General features: G+C 36.9%; 1 protein-coding gene and 1 pseudogene across 2 annotated transcripts in view; one reads left to right on the forward strand and one right to left on the reverse strand.

The window, feature by feature from the left end:
• The window catches only part of ARNT (aryl hydrocarbon receptor nuclear translocator), a 68,418-nt gene that overhangs the window by 25,823 nt on the left and 30,578 nt on the right, over positions 1-12,017 (forward strand). For both annotated transcript variants that reach the window (XM_055584356.1, XM_055584357.1), the window contains 2 exons: positions 5,165-5,276; positions 8,625-8,669. In XM_055584356.1, coding sequence (XP_055440331.1) covers positions 5,165-5,276; positions 8,625-8,669 — 157 coding nt within the window. The remainder of the gene's footprint in view (positions 1-5,164; positions 5,277-8,624; positions 8,670-12,017) is intronic.
• Positions 2,689-4,810, reverse strand: LOC129655810 (NADH dehydrogenase [ubiquinone] 1 alpha subcomplex subunit 5-like; annotated as a pseudogene).

Here is a 12,017-nt window from a genome sequence, read left to right on the forward strand (position 1 = left end):
TTTCATCCACCTCATTAGAACTGATTCAAATGTATTCTTTTTAATGGCTGAGTAATACTCCATTGTGTATATGTACCACAGCTTTCTTATCCATTCGTCTGCTGATGGACATCTAGGTTGCTTCCATGTCCTGGCTATTATAAACAGTGCTGCGATGAACATTGGGGTACTCGTGTCTCTTTCCCTTCTGGTTTTCTCAGTGTGTAAGACAAATGCTAACAAGTATGAAAGGAGAAATTAACAATAACACAATAATAGTGGGAGACTTCAATACCCCACTCACACCTATGGATAGATCAACTAAACAGAAAATTAACAAGGAAACACAAACTTTAAACGATACAATAGACCAGTTAGACCTAATTGATATCTATAGGACATTTCATCCCAAAACAATGAATTTCACCTTCTTCTCAAGCGCACATGGAACCTTCTCCAGGATAGATCACATCCTGGGCCATAAAGCTAGCCTTGGTAAATTCAAAAAAATAGAAATCATTCCAAGCATCTTTTCTGACCACAATGCAGTAAGATTAGATCTCAATTACAGGAGAAAAACTATTAAAAAATCCAACATATGGAGGCTGAACAACACGCTGCTGAATAACCAACAAATCACAGAAGAAATCAAAAAAGAAATCAAAATTTGCATAGAAACGAATGAAAATGAAAACACAACAACCCAAAACCTGTGGGACACGGTAAAAGCAGTCCTAAGGGGAAAGTTCATAGCAATACAGGCACACCTCAAGAAACAAGAAAAAAGTCAAATAAATAACCTAACTCTACACCTAAAGCAACTAGAAAAGGAAGAAATGAAGAACCCCAGGGTTAGTAGAAGGAAAGAAATCTTAAAAATGGCACTCAGCTTTCTTTATGGCCCGACTCTCACATCCATACATGACTACTGTTAAAACCATAGCTTTGACTAGATGAACCTTTGTCAGCAAAGTAATGTCTCTCTACCTTTCAATATGCTGTCTAGGTTTGTCATAGCTTTTCTTCCAAGGAGCAAGCATCTTTTGATTTCATGGCTGCAGTCACCATCTACAGTGATTTTGGAGCCCAAGGAAATAAAGCCTGTCACTGTTTCCATTGTTTCCCCATCTATTTGCCATGAAATGATGGGACTGGATTACAGATGTTTTCTCTTGGGATTAGGTGATTTATAGTGTTCTTTCATTTCATGGATTCTTTCCTTTGTTCCCTCCTTTCTGCTGTTGAGCCTATCCACTTAACTCTTAATTTCAATTCATATTTTCAGTTCTAAGATTTCTATTCAATTCTTCTTTATATTTCCTACATATTTGCTGAGACTGTTTTTGCTGAGGCTATTTTTTCATTTGTTTCAACTGTGATAGTAATTGCTTATTGAAGCATTTTTACCATCCCTGGGTCAGGAAGATCCTCTGGAGAAGGGAATGGCAATCCACTCTAGTATTCTTGCCTGGAGAATCCCATGGACAGAGGAACCTGGCAGGCTATAGTCCATGGGGTCACAAAGACTCAGACATGACTGAGTGTTTATTATTATTTTTACCATACTCACTTTTAAAGTCTTTATCAGATAATTCTAACATCTGTGTCATTTCATTGTTAGTATCTAGTGATTGTTACTTTTCTCGAATTTAAAATCTTCCTGATTCTTAGTATGATGAATGATTTTTTTAAAAAATTTGAAGCCTGGACATTTTTGTATTCTGTGATATTGGCCTTTATTTAAACCTGTTTTATCTAGCTTTCACGATACCACTTTAGAAGAGTGGTATCAATGGCGCTACCTTGTTATTACTCGGTAGAGATAGAATTCCAGGTTCCTCACTAAGCCTATTTTGACACTTGAGGTAGGACTTCTTACTGCTGGATATGGATGGGAGTTACATTTCCCCACATGGTCTCCACTGACACTTGGGAGGGACAGGTCCTCATTTCTGACCACTGGAAATGAAAATTCCAAGACCCTACTTGGCCTTCTCTGACACCATCCCAGGAGGGGTTTTGAGGTACTTTGTTACAGTCTTGCAAGGACAGATGTTTAGGTTCCCCACTCAGCCTTTGCTGACAGAGTAAAGGTTGGGTCACAGTTTTCCTCTGGTATTTGGCTGAGGTAGAGTAGTAGTTGTTTAAGGATTCTCTGTCCTGATAACCTGTTCTCTTTCCTGGTCCTTTGTCTAGAGAGACTAAGCCTTTAGGAAAAGGAAACCCAGGAGAACTCATCCCCATAAATTCTTCAGATCCTGAAGTCTTTAGCTGATCCGCCTTCTTCTGTATACCTTTCAGAATGTTCTTATGTTTGTTTTATATATGATGTCTAGAACTTTTAGTTGTGCTTAGCAGGAGGAATAGGGAAAAGTACATCTATTCCATTGTCTTGGAAGCAGAAGTAGTGTATGCCATTTAATAAGAACATTTTGTAGAATAAATTAATGGAGAATGGAGGACTTTCCTATTTGATAATTAAAATGTGCTATAAAAAACACCTTTTATCAAAAGTGTTCAGTATTGACACAGGAGCTGGAAAATATATTAATATACAATAAAAGTATAGAAAGAGATCAATTGCTTGTAGACACCCAAAAATATAGTAAAGAGAGTCATTTCAGATAAGTGAGGAAAGCATGGATTAACCAGCAAATGATATTAGAATAATTAGCTAACCACTTACAAGAAGATACTCAGTGTTCTGCCTTATGCCAGGTAGGCAAAAGTAATAAATTTCAGATGGATTAAAAATCTAAATGAGAAACACAAAAGTATTATAAGGATGTAAATTCAAAGGTGGGGAGCTTTTCTAAGCAAGACAGAAATCCAGGAATTATTTAGGAAAACATTGATAAGTTTAACAACATAAAATTGTAAAACATTATATGTTTAAAGGCTGAGGTAGGTGATGGAAAATATTTTAAATACATAATAGGCATGCATTATCCTCTATAAATTGATACACTTTTATATCTTTTCTATACCAATAGATAATATCTTTTTTATACTGATAGATCCTGTAAATTCTTTCAGTTCAGTTCAGTTCAGTCACTCAGTTGTGTCCGACTCTTTGCAACCCTGTGAATTGCAGCACTCCAGGCCTCCCTGTCCATCACCAACTCCAGAGTTCACCCAAACTCGTGTCCATCGAGTTGGTGATGCCATCCAGCCATCTCATCCTCTGTCGTCCCCTTTTCCTCCTGCCCCCAATCCCTCCCAGCATCAGAGTCTTTTCCAATGAGTCAGCTCTTTGCATGAGGTGGCCAAAGTATTGGAGTTTCAGCTTTAGCATCATTCCTTCCAAAGAACACCCAGGACTGATCTCCTTTAGAATGGATTGGTTGGATCTCCTTGCAGTCCAAGGACTCTCAAGAGTCTTCTCCAACACCACAGTTCAAAAACATCAATTCTTCGGTGCTCAGCTTTCTTCACAGTCCAACTTTCACATCCATACATGACTGCTGGAAAAACCATAGTCTTGACTAGACGAACCTTTGTTGGCAAAGTAATGTCTCTGCTTTTGAATATGCTATCTAGGTTGGTCATAACTTTTCCTTCCAAGCAGCAAGCGTCTTTTAATTTCATGGCTGCTTTACAAAGAGATATATTATTAAGTATAAAAATATCAAAGATACATCAACTCATTGATTTCAGAGGACTAATGTAAAAACACATAATAATTAAATACTGTACCATTTTTGCCTGTCAGTTTTGGTGAAATTACAAAGTATAATATCAAGTCCTGGTGAGGGAGATAGGTACTCTCATATCCTGTTAGTGGGAGCAGAAATTGTAGCAACCTTTTTGGAATGTAATTTGACAGTATCCATCATAATTTTAAGTGCTTATTTATATACCTAGATACAGTGAATTTCATCTCTAGGAATCTGTCCTAAAAAGTGGAAGAGAATTTAAAGTTGTATGTGTAAATGTTTTATGTGCTTATATTAGTAAGTATAAATACATTTGCTTATTTGTAATAGTAGATAATTAGTAATAGTAAATAGGAACAACATAAATGTTAGTCAACTTGGGGAATGGTTGAATAAGATATGATATATTCATACACTATGAGGTTATGAAAAGGGATGAGGCATCTGTCTTGAGTGTGTGTGTTTGTGTGTGTGTGTATGGATATCTTTGATATGTATTTAAATGCTAAAAGCAACTTGCAGATCAGGATTCTATTTTTATTAGGAAAAATGCCTCCTCCCCCATCAGCACACATGTCATTTAATGATGGCCATATCTGTTGGTTGGCAGGAGACTCTTGCACTAAAGGCTCCCATGTTTCCATTCTATTGCATCATTTTTCTCTCCAGACTTAGATCATTTTCAGCCTGGAGAAACACCTCTTCTACTTGGCCACCCTGAAGTTGCTCTTAATTTTTTTCTTTTAATATCTGGTTTCACTTTACCCATACCCAGCTTCTTATTTGTAATCTGTTCTGTATACTTTCTGTATGCTACATGTTCAGAGATTTGTCCAAAAACATCAAGAATCTTTGTATACAACATTTTTGGCTTGTCTCGTGGACTCTCACATAAGGTTAGTCCCAAAAGGCCAGTGGTCGTCTTCAACAAACCCACTGTAATCAAATGTGCCCATTTTTGATTAGAGAGATAGTTGTATATAATCTGAGGGGAAAAATAAGAGATAAACTGAACTCAGCTGTTAAAAATGGTTGCTTCTGGGGTATGAGATTGAATTGATAGGCGAGAGGAAGGATTAAAAAGAGGAGCCATAACAAAGGACTTAGAGTTTTACTCTTAAGTATTTTTGAATATTGGACTTTAGGTGATTTTTAATTTTCAGGCTGTTCTGCATTTTCTAAATAAATCAGAGGAGCTAAGTTATATATATCTGTTGCATGAGTGAAATATGTAAACCAATTTGTGTCTTTTAGATTAATGTCACTATTACAAGCTTTTAGAAGTGGAAGCTGCAGAATATAGTGCCACCTCTTCCAAACTGTATAAAGTTGGGGAAACTGAAGTAGAGAAATCTTTTTCCAGAGTAAGAATTCAAGAAAAGCAATCTAGAATGGGCATTTGAGTTTTCTAGCAAACTACTGAGATATCATCCAAAGCTTCAACCTTTCTTCTAGCTAGTTTGATAGTGATGATGATGATAAACAAGGGCAATCTTTCTAAAATCCGTATTTCTGTTTTTGTCTGACAGAAATGACATCAGATGTACCACCTCTGGGTCCAGCCATTGCCTCTGGAAACCCTGGGCCTGGGATTCAAGGTGGAGGAGCCATCGTCCAGAGGGCTATTAAGCGGCGACCAGGGTAAGTTTGAGTGTAGTGTGTCATGAGCGCTTCTCCTTTAAGCTGCCTAATTTTGTTAGTTACTAAACCCCTTTTCCTAACCCTTTTGCTTGTTTTGGCTGCATTTTACACTCCTTTCAGATAACTTTCTTTAGTCCCTGGATTTTTCTTTGTGTGGAATTGATGTTTTTATCTAAGTTGCTTAAACGCAGTTTTATTTTTTCTTAAACCAAAACTTTGCAAGGTAAAGGACTATAGCTAAGCCCAGATATTTCACTGTTGCTGAGAAAATTTCGTTGCTTTCATTAAGCTTTGTATCTCCATTCTCAGAATCTTTTTGGTAGGGTTTTTACTTTCCTGAATTTAGAGAATGCTGAAATCTAGAATATTTTTCCTTTAAGTTATTGATATGTTGCCTCGTTGGGAATCCAGAGTCCATTTGGTTCCAGAATTATTTATTAAAGCCTAATTAGTGTAAGGCATTGTGTGATTGCTCCTAGAATACAAAGGTAAATAAGGCAAGGCCCTTGTCTCTAAGTTGCTTATGTTCTTAAAGGGATAATCATCACACACATAAATGTAATTCAAGATAGAATACACCACGTTTGCTAAGAAAAGAACAAATACAGTGCTGTGTATTTCACCGTATGGAAATATCACCGTTGGTTGGTAGAGGTTGGGAAAGGCTTCAGAAAAGAGATTGTTTTAGAAAGGCCTGGGAGAATAGGTAGTATTTTACCTACTTTATATTTTCTATTTTTTTCTTTCTTTTGTTTTAAAAAATTCTGTAGGTAATGTTACACCTACCTTTTAAGTTTCCTCCTACCTGTAGTAATGCAGGAGTGTTCTCTGCCTTCAGATGGTAACAGAATAACAGAATTAAAGCTTGCTATGTCTCCAAGAAGCATTTAGTTTACTGAGGCATAGGGTGAATAAATAATTTACCTAAGGTTTTAAAGCTAGTAAGTAGAGGATCTATAGTGTAAACCTTGAGAGATTAGCTTTAGAGTCTACTCCCTGAAACACAGTATTAAGATTATATATAATCTTAACAATTAGAATCAGAATCAGTATTAATATCAAAGTTAAGAGATTGGCTGAGAAAGTTATATTGAAAGTGTACAGTTATTAGAAGTGGCAAATACGTATTAGTACAGAAAAATGTTCATAATATATTGAGAAAAGAGGTTACAGTGTATGTAATATATCAACTCCTATCAGAAATAAATATGTATATAACACATATGCATAGCCAAAAAACTGAAAGGATATTTATCAGTTAGTCTGGATGATGGGATTATGGGTGGTTTATTTTTTCTAAATTTTCTGAAGTGTTTGTAATATTGGTAATGAGGAAAATATATTAAAAGAAATAATACTTTTTTTAAAAGAAATATTAGAAAATGTAGAAAGTTAGAGGACTAGTAAAGCAATCATCTTACTACCCAAATTCATCTCCCATTAGTTTTTTTGCATAATTACTTAATTTGTTATGTGTAGTTATAATCATATAATTATATTGGTTTATGTAGCCTAGTCTTTTGATCTAATTGTATAAAATAACTCTTTTTCCCATACCTGTTACATATTGTATAGAAACATAATTTAAAATAGTTACATAGAAGGATGTACTTAATTTCTATTTTGGGACATTTAAACAATTTTGAAGATATACTATTATATTGTAATGCTTAATGAGTATCTTTGTACATAAATTTTTTCTGAGTTGTTTCTTTAGGATAGAGTCTTAGAAATGAAGTTATTGGGTCAGTAGGCTGATTTTGACATGTAAGAAAAATGGACACTTTCAGGATTGATGCTATGTACTTCATAATCCATTTAGAGGTCTATAATATCAGGTTATCACTCTAATGGAGATGCCAAGATCACTGGGTTATGGTGGTAACATGAGTTACATTTTAGTTTAGTATAGAGATTAATAGGAGATTGCCTATCTCATTACCTATAATCTTGCCTAATACCTTGAAATGAAAGTCACCTCTTTTTTCACTACGCATCTATAGCTTATTGATTGTGCTCCTCATATGATGCTTTCTTATTTTCACTTGTGTATTTATATTTGTCTAGGAGAAGAAGCCTTTGAGGGCAAATCTTTTGTTTTCAACTCATCTAGTACAGTATCTGGAATGTAGCATGTATTACATGTTCATTGGATGAATGAAGGAAAGAAACATTATTTAACAACCTTCAGGGAATTCTCTGGTGGTTCATTGGTTAAAACTCTGCGCTTTCACAGCTGCTGCTGCTGCTGCTAAATCACTTAGCAGTTGTGTCTGACTCTGTGTGACCCCATAGATGGCAGCCCACCAGGCTCCCCCGTCCCTGGGATGCTCCAGGCAAGAACAGTGGAGTGGGTTGCCATTTCCTTCTCCAGTGCATGAAAGTGAAAAGTGAAAGTGAAGTTGCTCAGTCGTCTCCGACTCTTAGCGGCCCCATGGACTGCAGCCCACCAGGCTCCTCTGCCCATGGGATTTTCCAGGCAAGAGTACTGGAGTGGGGTGCCATTGCCTTCTCCGTTTCACAACTGAAGGCTCATATTTGGTTCTACCTGGGAACTAAGATTCCACAAGCTGCGCAGTGTGGCCAAACAAAAACCCAACCTTCAGAGGTGTTAAATCACTTCCCTGTTTTGAGAGATATTTCAGAGAGCTGGTAACATAGCCTAGAATAGACTATAGAAATGAAAATTAAAGACATGAATTACTCATACTAATGTTTTCCTTGTCCTTTTTGAGTAGATTCCTGCTCCTTTTGTGAGGTTGTACTCTGATGTAAAACTTTGACAAAGGTGGATTGCTACCCTAGGAAAATAAAGGTAGCAGTAGGCACACTCTTTTTAAAGAAAAAAATTATTTATTTACTTATTTATCATTTATTTTTGGCTGTGCTGGGTTTTTGTTGCTGTGCACGGGCTTTCTCTAGCTGTGGAGAGCAGAGGCTACTCTCTAGTTGCGATTTCTGGGCTTCTCATTGTGGTGGCTTCTCTTGTTGCGGGGCTTGGGCTTTATGTGCACGGGCTCAGTAGTTGTGGCACATGAGCTTAGTTGCCCTGCGGCATGTGGGATTTTCCCAGACCAAAGATCGAACTTGTGTCCCCTGCATTGGCAGGCAGATTCTTAACCACTGGACCACTAGGGAAGTCTGGTACTCATTTTTGATTGACCAATTTCTTTGCCCAGTTTGGTTCAACAGGAAGAAGTAGTAAGTATATCTTTGCTTATGTCCACTTCCTCTTTTCCTTCTTCCTTTTGAGTGGGTGTTCAGATAGATTGTGGGTTTAGAATTTTAATTTTTTAAATATTCTGCATTATCAGTAGGCTTATAATATTTTTTGTTGACTTTCCTCAGATTGGATTTTGATGATGATGGAGAAGGGAACAGTAAATTTTTGAGGTAAGATCGTAAAACTTTATCTAGATTTCTGATATTAAAATTAGTTAATTATCTTTATGACTCATATTTTTGTCTTTAGACCTAAGGAGAGTCCTTCATCCTAAAACTAAAATTTCCTGTTATACCCCATGCAATTTCCAAGCATTCTGGTAATAACTCCAGAGGAAAGCGCTCAATGAGAAGAGGCTATAGAATTTACAAGACCCTCTGTATCAGTTACCTATAGTTGTGTGGCTTAATAACAATGATATATTATTTCTTAAAATTCTGTCGATTGGTTTTTCTGCTGATCTTGCCTAGGCTCATTCTTAAGACTGCATTCAGTTGCCTTGTCATCTGGGAACTGGACTCACATGATAATGCTGGGTATCTCTCTCTCCTTTTTTTTGGTGGTCATTTGTCCTTAAAGAGGGCAGATTTGAGTTTCTTTACATGGTGATGGCTGTAATACAAAGGGCAAGTCTCAGTCCAGGTGCTTATTATCAAGCATCTGCTTTGTATTGACATTTGCTGTTGTCCCATTGGCCAAAGCAAGTCATATGTCCAAGTTCTGACTCAGTATGGGAGTGGGCTGCACCAGATGGTGAATACTGCAAGGAGTAATTAGTTGGGAGGTCATTAATGTTCTAATGTTGCCCTGTGATACACATTGATTTCTCCTACAGAGCAGGAATTGGAATTTGTATCCTTGTAGTACTGAACCTTCTAGAGAACTGAAAATGAACTTTTCAATATATTGATGAAGGAGTACTTTCAGAGAAAGGAAATTTCTATTCTTGTTTAAGACCAGTTACTTGGCTTTGTGGGGTTTTTTTTGGGCGGTGGGGTTGGTGCTGTGTTGGGTTTTAGTTGCAGCATGCAGGATCTTCATTGTTACATGTTGATCTTTAGTTCATCATGTGGGACCTAGTTGCCTAACCAGGGATCGAACTCAGGCCGCTTGCATTGGGAGCATGGCGTCTTAACCATTGGACCACCAGGGAAGTCCTTACTTCGCTTTGTTTTTAAGTCAGGAAAGCAATAAGAGTCAAAGAATGGAAGATAACCTTGACTGCACCCTGCCTTTTTTTTCTTTTCAAAGTTGAAAATGCTACCTAGGTAATGCCTACATTGCAGAGTAACACATATTTGAAAAATAAAAAAAGGAGCCCTGTTCTTTAAAAAATTTATTTTACTATGTGAGTTTCTGGATTTTATTATTTGAACTAAGTTCTTAAAAGAAATATGAACATGCTGCTGGTAAGTCGCTTCAGTCGTGTCCGACTCTATGCGACCCCATAGACAGCAGCCCACCAGGCTCCGCCGTCCCCGGGATTCTCCAGGCAAGAACACTGGAGTGGGTTGCCATTTCCTTCTCCAGTGCATGAAAGTGAAAAGTAAAGTGAAGTTGCTCAGTCGTATTTGACTCTTAGTGACCCCATAGACTGCAGCCCACCAGGCTCCTCCGTCCATGGGATTTTCCGGGCAAGAGTACTGGAGTGGGGTGCCATTGCCTTCTCCGAAATATGGACATACTTAATCACAAAATTGTTAAAACAGTGCAAGGTTATATGTAATGAAAGTATATCTTCATTTCACTTTATACCTTCAGAATCCTTCTCCTGAGACTATAGTTTCCAGTTTATTAAGTATCCTTCCACGAATATTTGGTGCATATGTAAGTGTATTTAAATGCACGAATATGTGTGCATATACAGTCATTGTCGCCTCATTTTTTGTTTTTATACAGAAGATGCCCATATTGTAAATTGCTTGCCATTGTTTAGTTTTATAGTGCTTAGTTGAGTCAGTGACATCTGTCTATCTATTATTATTGTTTTTGCAGTATTTAAAGCTCATGTGTTTAGCTTCTGCCCAGCTGTGGAACACTGCCAGGTATTCTCGAAAACAATAACTGTGACTTGGCTATCATAAAGAAATAGTTGTAAAATATTGGAGAAAACCATTTTCCTAGAGAGGTCTTGAGCGTTAATGAGTGTCAGCAAATGTAAAGAGGGGAAAAGATTTCAGTTTCTATGCAAGAATAGACTTTTTCCACACAGTTCCAGTGCACATTCCTCCAATTAGAAATTCCTAATTATAATAAATAAATATAATAGTAGTAGTAGATGTGCATATGAATGGGATAGAGGTAATCACCAGTCTTATTTATTACTGTCATTTAGCTCTGGCCCTGAGTCATTGCTTCCATTCCACAAAATCTGGTAGTCACAAACCACACACAAATTTTAAAAGGTTTATTTGTCCTTTCCCCAACCTTAAAGAAAAGTACATAATTGATCTTACCAAATAGGTCATTATGCATGCCCAGGAGAGTCATCACCAAATTTTTTTTACTTGATCATCACAACTTTTTTTTTTCTGGCCTCATGGCTTGCAGGTTCTTAGTTCCTCAACCAGGGATTGAACCATGCCCCAGGCAGTGGGAATATGGAGTCCTAAACAGGAATTCCCAGTACATTTTTTTAATTGGAATTTTCCACTTTGGTCTGGGAGTGAAAGTCTTACTTGCATTGTATCTGTAAATCTGTAAATCATCTTAATACTTGGTGAATACTTGGTGGATTAAATCAGTCTCCTTGGTGGATCCAAGTTGTAATTTATTACCTCTTTTCATCACTTTGTTCAAGTGTCATTTTCTTATATTCTCCAGACAACACTATGAAATAATTTTTAAGAATATGAAGGATTTGAAATTCTGTATACAATATCAGAGTTGCTAGTACTAAAATAATGCTTCTCAAACTCAAAGAAATGCAGGTACAAATCCATCAGCGGGTTCTTGACAAGATGAAGATTATAATTTGTTAGGTCTCGGATAGTGCCCAAGATTCTGCATTTTTACAGATTCCTAAGTGATGCTGCTGCTTCGGGTCCACTAACCACACTTTGAGTAGCAAGGACCTGGAAGATGCATTCTTGAGATTCAAAGTTAATATGTAAATTATAGGTCTCTTTTTTCATTAAGAGTTTGTAGCGTGTGATTTATAGTATATTTTGTATCTTAGAAACAACAATTTGTCCTTGAGCTGAAATTCCACTACACCTCTATGTCTACTCTCCAGTTATTTTCAAAGAAAAATTTTGGGGTCAAATTAGTTGAGGATTTATATAGCCTGTGAAGTATAAATTTTGGCTGTAATACAAATAACTGGTTTAACTGAAAATTTTGTGAGTCTTACCTGTCTCACAAAGGCTCTTTCTGCCCAAAGCTGATGGATTTTTGTTATGTCCTGTGGCAGCGAGAAGAGGAAAATTTAGACCATCCAGAGAAGAGAGTGGTGTTTTCATAGTTAGGTTTACCTCCTTCAACACATCCTCCTTTGTGGTTTATGTAGTAGCAAACAG

This window comes from Bubalus kerabau, chromosome 6 (assembly GCF_029407905.1).
Source record: "Bubalus kerabau isolate K-KA32 ecotype Philippines breed swamp buffalo chromosome 6, PCC_UOA_SB_1v2, whole genome shotgun sequence".
Classification (NCBI taxonomy): domain Eukaryota; kingdom Metazoa; phylum Chordata; class Mammalia; order Artiodactyla; family Bovidae; genus Bubalus; species Bubalus kerabau.